Raw genomic sequence first — 15,048 nt, forward strand, 5'->3', positions numbered from 1 at the left:
GGAGGGGCTGTATTGGGATGGTGGAGACCCTGCTGAAGAGGGCCATATCAGGATGGCCATGTCCTCTCCAAGTCAGAGGCACAAGAATCCTGCAAACATGGGTGCATTTCCATTTGGGCCATAAGCCTTTATTGGGAAAAGTGAACCTAGAGCTGCTGCTGCTTTGAGTTTCATGGGTGTGAGCCTGTGGTTCTTACTGATGCTTCTACTGACAATGGTCCTGGATTTCACCTGGAGAGCGCCCTAAAGCTCGACAGAAAGAACCGATTTAGAGATCCGTATTTTTTCCAGAAAGATGTGCCCAGTAATATCAGGAGAGAATCTGTGGGTCGACTCTTGCAGATTGCCCTGCAGGTTCCCTTTCTGGGGACCGATGCTATTATTAATCACATTCCATCAACAAAACCAAAGTCCACAGTGAGTGGTGGGCCCTGTGCTGGGAGAGAGACCCGGGGAATGGGGAAGCGAGGAACATGCCTACCTGGAAGAACCCTGCGCCAGGAACTGGAGTGACACCGAGGGCGGAGGGTGGGAACCCGGAGGTGCTGCCATCAGGCGCTGTGGGTTGGATCTGTGCTCACTCACATAATGGTTCTGTGTGCCCAGAAGCAAATGCCCTCCGTTCCTCTGGCCTCCGTTTCCTCCTCAGCACAGTGGGTCTGCTCACACGCACATCCTCGCGGCTGTGGTATGCACCTAGTCCCAGTGTCTCTTCTTGTCCTGGGAGTGATGGCTGTGGCACTGACTCCAGAGCCACAGACCCGGGTGGGAGCGTCCAGCGAGAGCTTGGCCGCCAAGCAGAGCAAGTCGGCCTCACGTGGGGACGTGCCTTCCCACCAAGGACCCCAGAGCAGTTCCCCAGCATCTCCACACCCCAGCTCGTAGTAGAACAGCAGGGATAGGGGAGCCCTCGGAGCTGTTTGCACTGGCTCCTCCCCCATCCCAAACATCAGCACTACCTGGGGACCAGCCTCCTGTTCTAAGAAACAGAACCCGGCATGAAAACTTCGTAGCAAGGAAGGCTAGCAGCGTGGGAGATGCCACCCTGTCATGGCCCTGCCCTGCTGTTCGCCAGCAGAGGCCTTTCTCCCATAGGCAGGGCCCCCGCCATCTCTCACAGTTTCCATGGCCGTTGGCTTCCTGTGCTGCCTTGTGTTTCTCTGAGGATGATTGGAAGCAAAGTCTCCCACACCGTCTACTGTGCTTCTAACCTTGTGATAGCACCACCCTCCAACTCCCCGCTTCCTTGAGAACGGAAGAGAAAATTCTCTTCTCACACTTCGGGAAATGTTATTTAGAATACGTAGTGCTCCAGAAGAACTTAATTAAGATTTGATTGCATTATCAGTTTTTTTAAAAAGACATCACTACCACATTCATAATATTAATAACATAAAGATTTCAGAGAAAATGTTTAAACCACTTAAGAGAATAGTGTGTAGTTACACACCCTGTATTACCCTTGACATATCTGTCTACTTTCAAACACGTGACGTCACTCATTCTAAGTAATTTATATCTGTGCTTTTCTGCAGTAATTGGTAATATGAAACACGTCATTACATTTTAGTTACGAAGTTCCTTGAATGAACTGAAATGATAATCTTTAATAATTGTAATGTACACTTAAATAATTACATGATTTTGACTTTACATTACCTTATACTGACCTGGCACACAGTTTGCCCACTTCTCCATCTCTAAAGGGCTATTGTATGACCTGTGAGCATGTGAAAAGCTTTGCCCCTGTCTTGTGAATTTTGTCATCACCCCATGCATTTTTTGCGTGTCCTTTGCTGGCTCTGCTGATAGGTCACATCTGTACCAGCTCAAATGTCTAACCTCCCTGGTGAAAGCAATGCAGTGACTCCTATTCTCAGCTTGGGCATATTCCGGGCATTCACGTCGCCTGTGCCTGTGGGCAGGACCAGGTGCCTGAGTTTCTGCCCAGCTCCTTCACTCGCCACCTTGGGACTTGGAGGAGCTCTTGAACCTCTCTGTGCCTCAGTTTCATCATCTGTGAAATGTATCTTTAATTTGCTTCTCTCCTGGGGCTGTCATGAGACGTGAATGAATTAATATTTGCAAAGTCCTTCGAGTAGGAACAGATCAGGGTGGTTTATGCTCTTGCTTCTCTACGCTGTTAGGGTGATTTTGATTTTTTTCTCCATCCAATGACTGGTAACTGCCGGACCCGGCATCCCCCCACCTCCTTCCCTCCATACCCAAGTTCAGGTAGAAACCAGCAGGAGCCACTGGCCTCCACTTAGAGCAGGACCACAAGGATGTGAACACCAAGATTTATACCAACAATCTGGCCAGAAGCGCCCGTCTTGCTCTGTTGGCTTTTCAGGGCTCATCTCCTCGTTCCTGGCTTGCCTTCACCTGAGTGCCATCTCCCAGGAGCTCAGAACTAGGCTGGGCTCGAGAGTCAGACTCCTCTACCCAGGGCCTCAGGTCCAGCTCTTCCTGCCAGAGGCCCCGCCCCTTTCCTGGAAGATTGGCGGCAGGGGTGTCTCCACTTCAGAGGTCTTCACCTCCTGCCAGATTTCGGCCCAGGGTGAGGTGGTGCCTGGTCCCTTCCCATGTCTGTGCAGCCTCAAGGGTCACCCTGACTTTGGGTTTTTGCAGACTCGTGAAGCTGCCAAATGTGTATTTTTAAATATAGTCATAATAGACAGAACTGTGTGGATCACTATCACGGACATAGGATGCTGGATCTTTCCTGCACTGTGTGGGTGTTAGATGGCTTCACCAGAAACTGCATTTAAGCAGAGCCTTCGAGTCCATGTTCGCACTGAGGAATGGAAGCTTTTCCACTTTTAAAAGCAAGCAGCGTTTTGTCATTTTGATGATATTGAAGGATCTTATTTTTCCCCAGTAACATCTTCATCGTCTTAAAGATATTAGTCATCATGTATTTTTTATAATGACTCTTCAGTTTTCCCCTCATGTGACTTCTGATGGATGAAACGAGGCCAAAACAACTAACTGTTGTCCAGCCAGCACAGTTCTGCCCATTGCCAGCAGCTTCTTGGACCTGAGCACTGGAAACCTTGCTCTCCACAGAACTCCTTGTCCAGCATCCTCATGTGTCCCTGGGCACCCGGTCCTAGCAGCAAACACTCTCCCTAGCACGTGCCAGGACCCGCCTGCTGGCCTGGGCTGTGGCACTGCCATGGATTATCCTGGCTCTTTTAAGGAAGCAAAACGCCAGAGCTCATGTTCGGTGAGACGCTGGTGACCCCTCAGCCTTGTGAAGGCATTCTCTAGCCTGCCTGGTGGGGCTGGGTCCCCGCAGTTGGGTGTGACTTGGGAGGGGGCTGGGCTGGTCCTAGGGATGGAGTTCTGATGACCCCTGTATGGATCATGGATCTGGGCAGTCAGCCAAAGGTCCTGGGCTCCCCCTGCACTTGCCTCCATGGTCAGCCTTGAAGAGTCTGCCCCCCTCACCCGGGGCCTTCGGAAACCAGTCGCTCAGGGTCATGGCCGCCCATGGAAAACATCCATCCATTGCTTACATGTGCAGAGAAGGGTGCATTTTCCTCCATTTTGGGGGGAAGCTGTCCTGCTTGGTGAGGAAGAGCACAGGGTCTGTGGCCAGGCTGGCGCCCACGACGCTGTGTCCTGGGCAGATGAGACAACCTACTGTTGTGTCCACCGGTCTGCAAGGTGGGGCAGTGGGCGTCCCCTTCATGACTTCATGGCTGTTTCATCAGTCAAGCCCTACAGCGTGTCAATAGGCTGGCTCATGGCTTTCTCCTGTATACTAGTGACCTGAATAAAGTTACAGGTACTTTGTTCTTATCCATGTGTAGAGTAGGCTCAGGGTACTGTGAAATAGGACCAGAGTGTGTTTTCCACCCTGACAAACATCCCTCAGTTTGGGAAGGGGCTCTCTGTTTCATGCAGAACCCCTGACCATTGCTTGTCATCTCTTGTTCTCATGCAGTTTGCAGAAACTGCTGGAGAGAGGGGTGGGACCAGGCAGAAATGGGCAGTGCCCACACTTCCTGCTGCTGTATGTAAAAGTGTGGTATATGCTTCAGGAGGTGCAGTGTGGTAAGATTCCCTGCTGCTGTGTGTAAAGGTGTGGTATATACCTCAGGGGGCGTGGCGTGGTGAGCGTCCCTGCTGCTGTGTGTAAAGGTGTGGTATACACCTTAGGGGGCGAAGCATGGTGAGACTCCCTGCTGCTGTGTGTAAAGGTGTGGTATGTACTTCAGGAGGCACAGTGTGGTGAGACTCTCTGCTGCTGTGTGTAAAGGTGTGGTATATGCTTCAGGAGGCACAGTGTGGTGAAACTCCCTGCTGCTGTGTGTAAAGGTGTGGTATATACCTTAGGGGGCGCAGCATGGTGAGACTTTCTGCTGCTGTGTGTAAAGGTGTGGTATGTACTTTAGGAGGTGCGGCGTGGTGAGACTCTGTGCTGCTGTGTGTAAAGGTGTGGTATATGCCCCGGGGTGCGGCGTGGTGAGACTCCCTGCTGCTGTGTGTAAAGTGTGGTATATACCTCAGGGGGCGTGGCGTGGTGAGCGTCCCTGCTGCTGTGTGTAAAGGTGTGGTATACACCTTAGGGGGCGAAGCATGGTGAGACTCCCTGCTGCTGTGTGTAAAGGTGTGGTATGTACTTCAGGAGGCACAGTGTGGTGAGACTCTCTGCTGCTGTGTGTAAAGGTGTGGTATATGCTTCAGGAGGCACAGTGTGGTGAAACTCCCTGCTGCTGTGTGTAAAGGTGTGGTATATACCTTAGGGGGCGCAGCATGGTGAGACTTTCTGCTGCTGTGTGTAAAGGTGTGGTATGTACTTTAGGAGGTGCGGCGTGGTGAGACTCTGTGCTGCTGTGTGTAAAGGTGTGGTATATGCCCCGGGGTGCGGCGTGGTGAGACTCCCTGCTGCTGTGTGTAAAGGTGTGGTGTATACCTCGGGGTGCGGTGTGGTGAGACTCCCTGCTGCTGTGTGTAAAGGTGTGGTATATACCTCAGGAGGCGCGGCGTGGTGAGACTCTGTGCTGCTGTGTGTAAAGGTGTGGTATATACCTCAGGAGGCACAGCGTGGTGAAACTCCCTGCTGCTGTGTGTAAAGGTGTGGTATATACCTCAGGAGGCGCGGCGTGGTGAGACTCTGTGCTGCTGTTTGTAAAGGTGTGGTATATACCTCAGGAGGTGCGGCGTGGTGAGACTCTGTGCTGCTGTGTGTAAAGGTGTGGTATATACCTCAGGAGGCACGGCGTGGTGAGTATCCCTTCAGCTGCCGCTCAGGCAGTGGCTGGTGGAATCTCTTGTTCCTCAAGCTGCCTTTGAGGAGACAGGAAGAGGATTCATGTCTGTAATGCCCACCAGAGCCAACTCAGCCAAGCTTCCTGCTACCAGGTAGGCAGCCTCCCACAGAGATTCAGGGGCTCTTGTGCCGGGCTGGGTCCTCCATCAATTTCATGTTCTTAAAAAGTGAGCGTGAGTGTATTCTGAAAGTTCTGAAATAGGCTTTGTGTGCCTTTCCAAAAAAAGTTAGAGGAATGGTGAGTTTGGTTACATATTAGGCAGTTTCTGTGTCAGGAGAGTGGGCCACCCAGCGCTCTGTGCCCCATCCTTCCAACTTTGACATCCGTCAAGCCTGAACTCTTCCTAATGTGGAATGTACTCCAGGAACTCTTGAACTAATCGTTTTCAAATACATATTTTTTTCCACTGTTCAATGGTAAAACTACACTGAGATTGGCAGCAAATGAAATATTTTCATTGAGAGGACTGAGGAAGAAAGAGTGTGGAGGAAAGCACGCCACCTGCACGCATCACACACGGTACCTTCTTTAAAAGAACCACAGAAGTAATGCATGCCTGTGATAAATTAAAACAAACTCAGTCCACACACCCTGAATCAGACTTCCCAGAGGTAGCTGCTGTTATTCGTTTGATATGTATCTGTCCAGATATCTTTCTCTGCCCATGTGCAGGGTGTGTATGTTTGTGTATCTGTGTTTCAGGGTGTGTCTGTGTTTGTGTGGGGTGTGTATCTGTGTTTCTGTGTAGGTTTCTGTGTATGTGTATCTGTGTTTCTGTGCGTGTATCTGTGTGTGTGTATCTGTGTGTGTGTATATCGGTGTTTCTGTGTATCTGTTTCTGTGTGTCTGTGTTTCTGTATCTCTGTTTCTGTGTGTCTGTGTGTCTGTTTCTCTGTGTGCATCCGTGTGTGTATCTGTGTTTCTGTGTATCTGTGTGTGTGTGTGTCTGTGTGTGTGTCTCTGTTTCTGCGTGAGGTGTGTGTATCTGTGTTTCTGTATATCTGTGTGTGTGTGTTTCTGTGTGTATCTGTGTTTCTGTGTATCTGTGTGTGTATCTGTGTGTGTATCTGTGTGTGTCTCTGTTTCTGCGTGAGGTGTGTGTATCTGTGTTTCTGTATATCTGTGTGTGTGTGTATCTGTGTGTATCTGTGTTTCTGTGTATCTGTGTGTATATCTGTGTGTGTATCTGTGTGTGTGTGTCTCTGTTTCTGCGTGAGGTGTGTGTATCTGTGTTTCTGTGTATCTGTGTGTGTGTGTATCTGTGTTTCTGTGTGTATCTGTGTTTCTGTATATCTGTGTGTGTGTTTCTGTGTTTCTGTGTGTATCTGTGTTTCTGTGTATCTGTGTGTATATCTGTGTATGTATCTGTGTGTGTGTCTCTGTTTCTGCGTGAGGTGTGTGTATCTGTGTGTGTGTGTATGTATCTGTGTGTGTGTCTCTGTTTCTGCGTGAGGTGTGTGTATATATCTGTGTGTGTGTGTATCTGTGTTTCTGTGTGTATCTGTGTTTCTGTGTATCTGTGTGTATATCTGTGTGTGTATCTGTGTGTGTGTCTCTGTTTCTGCGTGAGGTGTGTGTATCTGTGTTTCTGTATATCTGTGTGTATGTGTTTCTGTGTGTATCTGTGTTTCTGTATATCTGTGTGTGTGTGTTTCTGTGTTTCTGTGTCTCTGTGTGTGTATCTGTGTTTCTATATATCTGTGTATATATCTGTGTGTGTACCTGTGTGTGTGTATCTGTTTCTGTGTGTATCTGTATGTCTGTGTGTATCTGTATGTCTGTGTGTATCTGTTTCTGTGTGTATCTGTATGTCTGTGTGTATCTGTATGTCTGTGTGTATCTGTTTCTGTGTGTATCTGTATGTCTGTGTGTATCTGTATGTCTGTGTGTATCTGTTTCTGTGTGTATCTGTATGTCTGTGTGTATCTGTATGTCTGTGTGTATCTGTTTCTGTGTGTATCTGTATGTCTGTGTGTATCTGTATGTCTGTGTGTATCTGTATGTCTGTGTGTATCTGTGTCTGTGTGTATCTGTTCTGTGTGTATCTGTATGTCTGTGTGTATCTGTATGTCTGTGTGTATCTGTTTCTGTGTGTATCTGTATGTCTGTGTGTATCTGTTTCTGTGTGTATCTGTTTCTGTGTGTATCTGTTTCTGTGTGTATCTGTATGTCTGTGTGTATCTGTTTCTGTGTGTATCTGTATGTCTGTGTGTATCTGTATGTCTGTGTGTATCTGTTTCTGTGTGTATCTGTATGTCTGTGTGTATCTGTATGTCTGTGTGTCTGTGTGTATCTGTATGTCTGTGTGTATCTGTTTCTGTGTGTATCTGTATGTCTGTGTGTATCTGTTTCTGTGTGTATCTGTATGTCTGTGTGTATCTGTTTCTGTGTGTATCTGTATGTCTGTGTGTATCTGTATGTCTGTGTGTATCTGTATGTCTGTGTGTATCTGTTTCTGTGTGTATCTGTATGTCTGTGTGTATCTGTTTCTGTGTGTATCTGTATGTCTGTGTGTATCTGTTTCTGTGTGTATCTGTATGTCTGTGTGTATTTGTTTCTGTGTGTATCTGTATGTCTGTGTGTATCTGTATGTCTGTGTGTATCTGTATGTCTGTGTGTATCTGTTTCTGTGTGTATCTGTATGTCTGTGTGTATCTGTTTCTGTGTGTATCTGTATGTCTGTGTGTATCTGTATGTCTGTGTGTATCTGTATGTCTGTGTGTATCTGTATGTCTGTGTGTCTGTGTTTCTGTGTGTCTGTGTATCTTTGTTTCTGTGTGTATCTGAGTTGTCTTGTTAACAAAAATACCCATTTTGCATCTTCTCCTCTACCTTTATTTTTAATTAATATTATATTGTGGCCATTATTTCATTTCTACGTATGAAGCTCAATGCCTTTCTCTCAAGTAGTCTAAGATATAGTTGTAAGGAGGACTGTTTTCTAGTTACCATTTTGCCAGCAACTTTGAGCACCTTTCCTCACTGTGCTAGTATTTCTGTAGAGAACGTTCTGAAAATGGAACTGCTGGTTCAGAGAGTATGTATATTCTAAAACACTGAGCAAATGATACCCCCTCCCCAGCAGCCTGAGAGTCCATTGTCCCCACCCTCTCCACGAGCAGGACGGGATGGTGCTGCAGTTCATTCTACCGATTTGGCCGGTGACAAAGATGGCGAGCCTGTCGGTGTTTGAGTGAGCAGTGCCGTCACCATCAGTCAAGGGCAGGCACGCCTGTGTGCGTCCCCCTCCCCAGGATCACATGAGCAACGTGCTTCAAGATCGAGGGTGGCTGGTGCCCCGGAGGTGGGCGCCGGGGCCGCCCTGAGCAGGCCCTGTCTTCAGAGCCACTTGGTGCTCAGCATATGGAACCATGCAGGGCACACGAGGTGGCTCCCTCCATGCTAAATGGATGTTGTTTAGCGGCAGTTCGTTTACCTGTTCTTCTATCAGGTGTTGTCTTTTCTTGTTCCTTTGTAGCTACTGTTTATATGTTGTTTTCAATCCTGTGTTTTCATGTATGATAGAAGTTAGATTCCAGTCTGTCATTTGTCTTCTTAGAATTATCTTTTTATTTATTTTATTTTATTTTTTTTGAAACAGAACATCGCTCTGTTGCCCAGGCTGGACAACCTCTGCCTCCTGGGTTCAAGCGTTTCTCCCGCTTCAGCCTCCCAAGTAGCTGGGACTACAGGTGCCACCACCACACCTGGCTAAGTTTTGTATTTTTAGTAGAGATAGGGTTTCACCATGTTGGTCAGGCTGATCTCGAACTCCTGACCTCTGCCCGCCTCAGCCTTCCAAAGTGCTGGGATTACAGGTGTGAGCCACCATGCCTGGCTAGAATTATCTTTTTATTTTTACCAAAGCAAATAAATGTACATTCACATAGACCCCCACGATGTTCATGACGGGAGAACGGCCATCCCTGACTGCCTGTCCAGCCTGCATTATTACAGCTTGTGTCACGTTCACAGCAGAACCAGAGTCCACCTGGGCTGCATTCACCTTGTAGAAATTTTTCCGGAAGTTGATCTTTTTTTTTTCATTTGCTTAGTTTCACACCTGCCTGTTATTCAGGCCCACATTTCAGCATACTTAGGAGACTTTCCTCCGCACAGCAGGCCTCCTGGTGCGTCTGGCCTCACTGCCCGGTGTGTCTGAATGGTCTGCTGTCCCGGCCTGGCCCCCGCCTCCTCTCCCGGGCTCCGTGGCCTCCTTTCTGCGGCCTCCTTTGTGCTTGCTTTCCTCTGCCATCTTGGTCATGCATGTCTTCCAGTGGCTCTTGGAGAAGTCGTGCATGGAGCATGAGTTTTTGGAGTCCTCGTTACTGGTAAATATCGTTATCCTGTTACACCCTTGGTTGATCAGTTGGTTGGGGACGGAAGTCATTTCCTGCACGCTTTTCAGGTCATCATCTTGCCCTCAATGTGGCTGTTGCCGAGTACAAAACTGTTCTCAAGGCCGAGCCTTTGTCCCCAGAGCTCTGAAGCAGTTTGGGATCTCGCAGGTGGGGGATACTTGGCCTCCGTGTCCAGCTCCTCTTCAGCTGGAGAAGTAGGTCTGGAGTTTCTGCTCATGATTTTCTCCACCCAGCTGATTCTCTCCTCTCCTGGCATTTTCAGCAATTTGTTGTAGGATCTTTGCACTCCCATTTTTCATCTTTTTATCCTTTTATTCCCCCTTCTGACAATTCTCAAGTTTTTCTCCAGCCCCTTCCTTCTGCACTTGCGTTTTTGTCCTCTTGTCTTTATCCTCTTTAATACTTCCTTTGGTGTCACTTTAGGATTTCAAGGCAGAGCAGCTGGAAGCAGTTACCTCCTCTCTGCAGCTCTGCCTGCACACCCTGTCCCACAGCGATGTTGCATCTCTGCTTCTAAATCAATGGGTTCCGTCCTCGCTGGCTGCTGGACATTGCATCAGGCCCACAAAGATACCACCCTCCACACTCGTGCCACGTGCACGCATTTCCCCTCTGTAAACCCAGCCGCTAAACAGTTAAAGCATTCTGGCTCTGAGAGCCACTTCACCTGCAGCTGACTCTCAGGATGTTTAAGTTGGGAGGAGCGAGCCTGTCTCCATCAGAATTGCTTTTGGCAGAAGGATGAAGGCACCTGCTAGGCAGTGGGCACTGTGTTGAATTTTAAGGTTGTGATTAGAATGTTGTGTCGCCTTAATTAGTCATTTACTTGATTGGCTTCAGGAGAAACGATCTCACCTGCTCCCTGTTCCCTAAGGAGCAGACACTGCATTTGGAAGTGCAGTTGGCACCCTTCCTGCCCTCACCCATACTTGGTGGGAGCGACTTTTCCATGAGGCCTCTGGCCTGATACTTTGGTTCTGTCAGTGTACCTGCAGCCCTCTTAGGGGTGGGATCCAGTTCCTGCAGTTCCTCTGCCTGGCCACGTCGTGCCTGGAATGAGTGGAAGACCCACAAGGGTGGTGAAGGGGCTGCTGCACTGAGCCGGTGCACTTGCAGCCTCCACCCTCACCATCACCAGGTGCCGGCTTACCTGCATCTTCCACTTTGGCTGCCTTTGGCAGAATTATTGGAGTTACAGGCATTGTGCAAGCTTTAAGACACATGCATTTGAAGGACTGAAAATGTAGGTCACTGTGTCTTAAGTGAATCTATGAGACGCCCAGCCTGGCAGTAATGAGGGAGGGCAGGAAGCAGGAAGGCTGGCCACCTGAAAGCAGGCAGTGAGCTGGTCCTTGTGGTGTGCGGCTCCCCCAGCTGCCTTCCGCCCCCTAGGCCTTCTCTGTTCTCCCCAGAAAGGCCACTTCATGTGCCCTGGGGAGGCTCCAGCGTCCCCCTTCTCTCCTGGTCCACGTGCTGCTGCTCAGTCCCCTCCCCCAGCCCTGCATCCAGAGCCCTGCTTGTCTGATAGGTTCTGGGGGCAAGCCAGAGTGCCGATTAGCTCACGGGGCAGGGGCGAGTGAAGGGCCAGCCTCACGCCATGCTGTCCTTGGCAGTGCTGGCATGGTGTCCTGGAGCCTCCTGGTCAGCGGCAGCCACCCTGGAGGCAGAGCCAACCAGGGACGTGCAGTCAGCTAGAATCAGGGAGGCCAGGCAGGTGTGCAGGCTGGGGAGGCAGAGGATAAACAGGTGAGGGACAGAAGAATTCCAGATGCTGAGAAGGCAGCTGTGCGGAAAACAGGGCAGTGGGGCTGTGATGGGGGCAGTGGGGCTGTGGGGGATCAGGGCAACCTTGGGAGGGGTGTGGAGCAGAGGCCTGAGGAAGGGGGGGAGGGGAGGGGAGCGGTGGGGTGAGGCAGCCGCCATGGGGCTCTCCGCGAGAGTCTCTTGCACAAGGAGTCTGGAGTGCCTGGTCTCTTGCACAAGGAGTCTGGAGTGCCTGGCAGGGCTGCGGAGGATCTGCTGCCCGACTGATGACCTGGGGGCAGTGTGGTGACCCCCACAGGGCCTGGGGGAGGTCGTGCACTGGGCTGCAGTAGCACAGCCAGTCCATGGTGACCTGGAGTGACCACGTCATGCCTGCCTCCCAATGTCACATGTCCCACTCCATGCGGCAGGGCAGCCACCGAGGAAGGCCTTTGACACAGGGCCGGGGACCCTGTGCTCTTCTGTGGGCACACACAGCCCCTGCCTCTCAGAAGTGGCTCCTGTCCCAGGCCCGGGGAGTCCCTGCGGAGCCCACATGGGTTTCAGTGGAGATGTGGTGGTGGGAGAAGAGGTGCTGTTTTCTTGCCTGGTCATCAGCTGTCCCAGGCCCGAGGAGTCCCTGCGGAGCCCACGTGGGTTTCAGTGGAGATGTGGTGGTGGGAGAAGAGGTGCTGTTTTCTTGCCTGGTCATCAGCTGGGTTTTTTGGCTTGGCTTTTTTTGTTGTGTTTTGTTTTTCGAATAATGGCAAGAAACCCAGCGTGGAAATAGAAGTGGAGCATGTGAATCTACGTTTGCCTCGTCGGTTGTGTTAGGCACAGAAGCGTGCCCTGGTCAGTAACCCATGGAGAGGCCGGCTTGTGGCTGAACCCATCATCTGTCGTCATCTAGGTCCTCCGAGCCACAGCACAGAGGCCTCGCGCGCTGCAGAGCAGGCGGAGGCTCAGAGTCTGGCACCTGCTCACAGCACCTCTGGTTTCTCTGGGAAGCCTGTTTTAGGGAGCTTGCTTCTCCCACATCCTTCTAAGACCTGCAGAAAAACTGTCCCTGACTGAAAGCCTTTTCCAGAGTGGGAAGGTCCTGGGCTGCCCGCGTGTCCCAAAGAGTGAAGTCACATGGGGCCTGGTCCCCGTCGCCCAGCCACGTCAGTCCTGCTTCCAAGAGAAACTCCATCTCCTTCCTTGTTGCTCTGGAAGCAGTGCACTTCCTGTTCCGGAAAGATTAAGAACGGCAGGAGTGCTAATTCTTATAAAGAGGTAAAATCTCCCAATTTGCAAATCTACAAGTGGTAGAACCTTGAAAGGAGCCAAGTGAAACCTCAGAACTCAAAGGCTTGGGTGACACATGTCTCTTGGCGCTGTTCTGGACTCTGAAAGCCAATAACCTCTCCCAGCTGGGTTTGGGGATTTCTTTGCCTCCGGTTGCTGCCTTTACATCCCTGGTGCTTCCCAAGGCAGGCCCTGCCGTGGAGGTTTGGGTTCCAGATGCAGACGGTTGGGAACCACCACGGGCTGGAAGATGCAGATTCGCAAATGGCTCTGTCCGCACAGTCAGAGCTGTTCACAGAGACCGACCCACGCCCAGTACCTTCACCCTGTGGTCAGATGAAAGGTGAAGCTGGCACAGGTGTTGGGATGGGCTTTGCTGAGCCTCACCAGGGGGGAGTGGGGATAGCAGCCTCAGCTCTGGAGGCCTCACTGACTGGCATAGCTGGGGCGATGCACAGGTGAGCAAAAAGTGTGCAGCGTGGACACCATCCTCATCCCTGAGCCCGGTGTCACATCCCTGTTTGTCAGTCTGTGTCTGGTTTTAGAGCAACACAGCTATAAAGATAGGGGTGTATTATCTAGAAGAGCATTAGTTATGAGACATCGCCATTAAGTGACTTCACACCTCAGCAACCTCCTGCCACGCCCAGAGAATCAGCTTGTCAGTCCTGGTTCCCATCTGCTGGAAACCGCAGTCGTGGCCAGATTCTGTGAAGATACTGCCAGCGCTTGCATAATGCTGTGGTCACAGAAATTTATCCAAAGCACCAGATACATTTTGTTCATTATTTGGGACTGATGAATGGGAGTTAGAATCCCCTGCTTTGTGCGTTCCCGTCGCTCTCCCCTGCAGCAACATGGCAGTGTTGAGCGAATATGTATTCCCCAGAGTGCATATTTTTAAAAAACCACCAACAGGATAACCTTGAGCCCAGTGGTATCTGCCTGGCTGTAATGACATCTCCTTTCCATGCAGCTTCTGAACCGAATCTGAAATTACGGTCCAGGCTAAAGCAGAAAGTGGCCGAAAGACGGAGCAGCCCTCTGCTACGCAGGAAAGACGGGCCAGTGGTCACTGCTCTAAAAAAGCGTCCATTGGATGTCACAGGTATGTCAGCTGAGCAGGTACACCTGCCCCACTGCCCTCTCTGCCAGGCCTTCCTACCCTAGGCGGTTTCTCTCGGGAGCCTCTGAAAACCCACGTGTCTGCCTGATGCTATCAACCCCCAGTGTGGTCCTGTTCCCATGATGCTGGAAGTGCCAGGCCTCGGGGACCAGGCTTGATGACTCTAGCGTGTCTAAGCCAGGCCCCGTTCTCGGCGTTAGTGACTCAGGTACACGAGGGTCCCCCAGCTTGGCACTGCGGGAGATCCATTCAGGAGCTTGAGTTGAGGCTTCTCTGAAGGTGGATCTTAACCAATGCCGTCCTGGTAGTGCTGAACCGTGTTCCCTGCCCTGCTTTCCGCTGTCCCTGAGCAGTGTCTGAACCACCAGGACATTTTAACGTCTTCCCACACCAGGGCACCCATCCACTGAGCAGGAGGGGAAGCGAGGAGTGAAGCTGCTTCAGCTTGGCCCTAATGACGGGTCACGGTTGGCGCCATCTAGTGGTGGACACACGGAAGGACAAGACTGGGCAGAGCGCCCTCCTGAAGGCTCAGCCGTCCCTCTTGAGGGCATAGCCCCATCCAGAGCACCACCCACCCCCAACCACCACTAGGGTACACCCCCTCACCCACTGCTCCTGAAATCACAGCACCAGGATAAAGGGGCTGCCTGGGGACAGCCTGGATAGAGGGGAGGCAGTGGACATGTTTGCACAACAGAAAGCGTTCGATTTGAAGGCCAAGGCTCATGGTAGCTGGTCTGTGAAAAGCATAGTTCCATTGAGTAGGCTGTTGGCCTAGGGAAGCCTGGGAGGGGGCTCCTGGTGCCATGCCCTGTGCGTGTGAGCGTTGGCATCATGGACTCTGCTTCTGCAGTGAGGTGAGAGCCAGACCTCCCTGCTAAACACGGGGCCCTGCCTGTTTCTCGTGCCCTGTCCCCTGTCTACTTCAGGAGCTCTTAGCCCCAGTCTAAGGGTCTGGGTCTGGATATTTGTGGATTTCTATTAAAAAGTATCTGACACCTTCATGCCCGGGGGAACTCCATATTTGTCATTTCTGGTACAGGTTTCTTTCCTCTGGCCGTTGTAGTACACACAGACCTTGTCTACAGACATCAAGAAATGTTATAATCTAAAAGTTTCACTAAGTCTAACTGACTGGGGAAGATTCAGTTCAAATGAGGAATCATGTAAGTTACAAGCTTGCAAACTCCAATGCAGCCTTTTTTCTACGAGCAGTGCCTTGCTTGGCCAGCTCTAATGGACCCGT

General features: G+C 50.7%; 1 protein-coding gene across 10 annotated transcripts in view; it reads left to right on the forward strand.

The window, feature by feature from the left end:
* HDAC4 (histone deacetylase 4) overlaps window positions 1-15,048 on the forward strand; it is a 351,316-nt gene that overhangs the window by 243,621 nt on the left and 92,647 nt on the right. For all 10 annotated transcript variants that reach the window (XM_033229648.1, XM_033229654.1, XM_033229652.1 and 7 more), the window contains one exon: window positions 13,650-13,781. In XM_033229648.1, coding sequence (XP_033085539.1) covers window positions 13,650-13,781 — 132 coding nt within the window. The remainder of the gene's footprint in view (window positions 1-13,649; window positions 13,782-15,048) is intronic.

The sequence above is a fragment of the Trachypithecus francoisi genome, unplaced genomic scaffold, assembly GCF_009764315.1.
Source record: "Trachypithecus francoisi isolate TF-2019V2 unplaced genomic scaffold, Tfra_2.0 Lachesis_group13, whole genome shotgun sequence".
Classification (NCBI taxonomy): Eukaryota; Metazoa; Chordata; class Mammalia; order Primates; family Cercopithecidae; genus Trachypithecus; species Trachypithecus francoisi.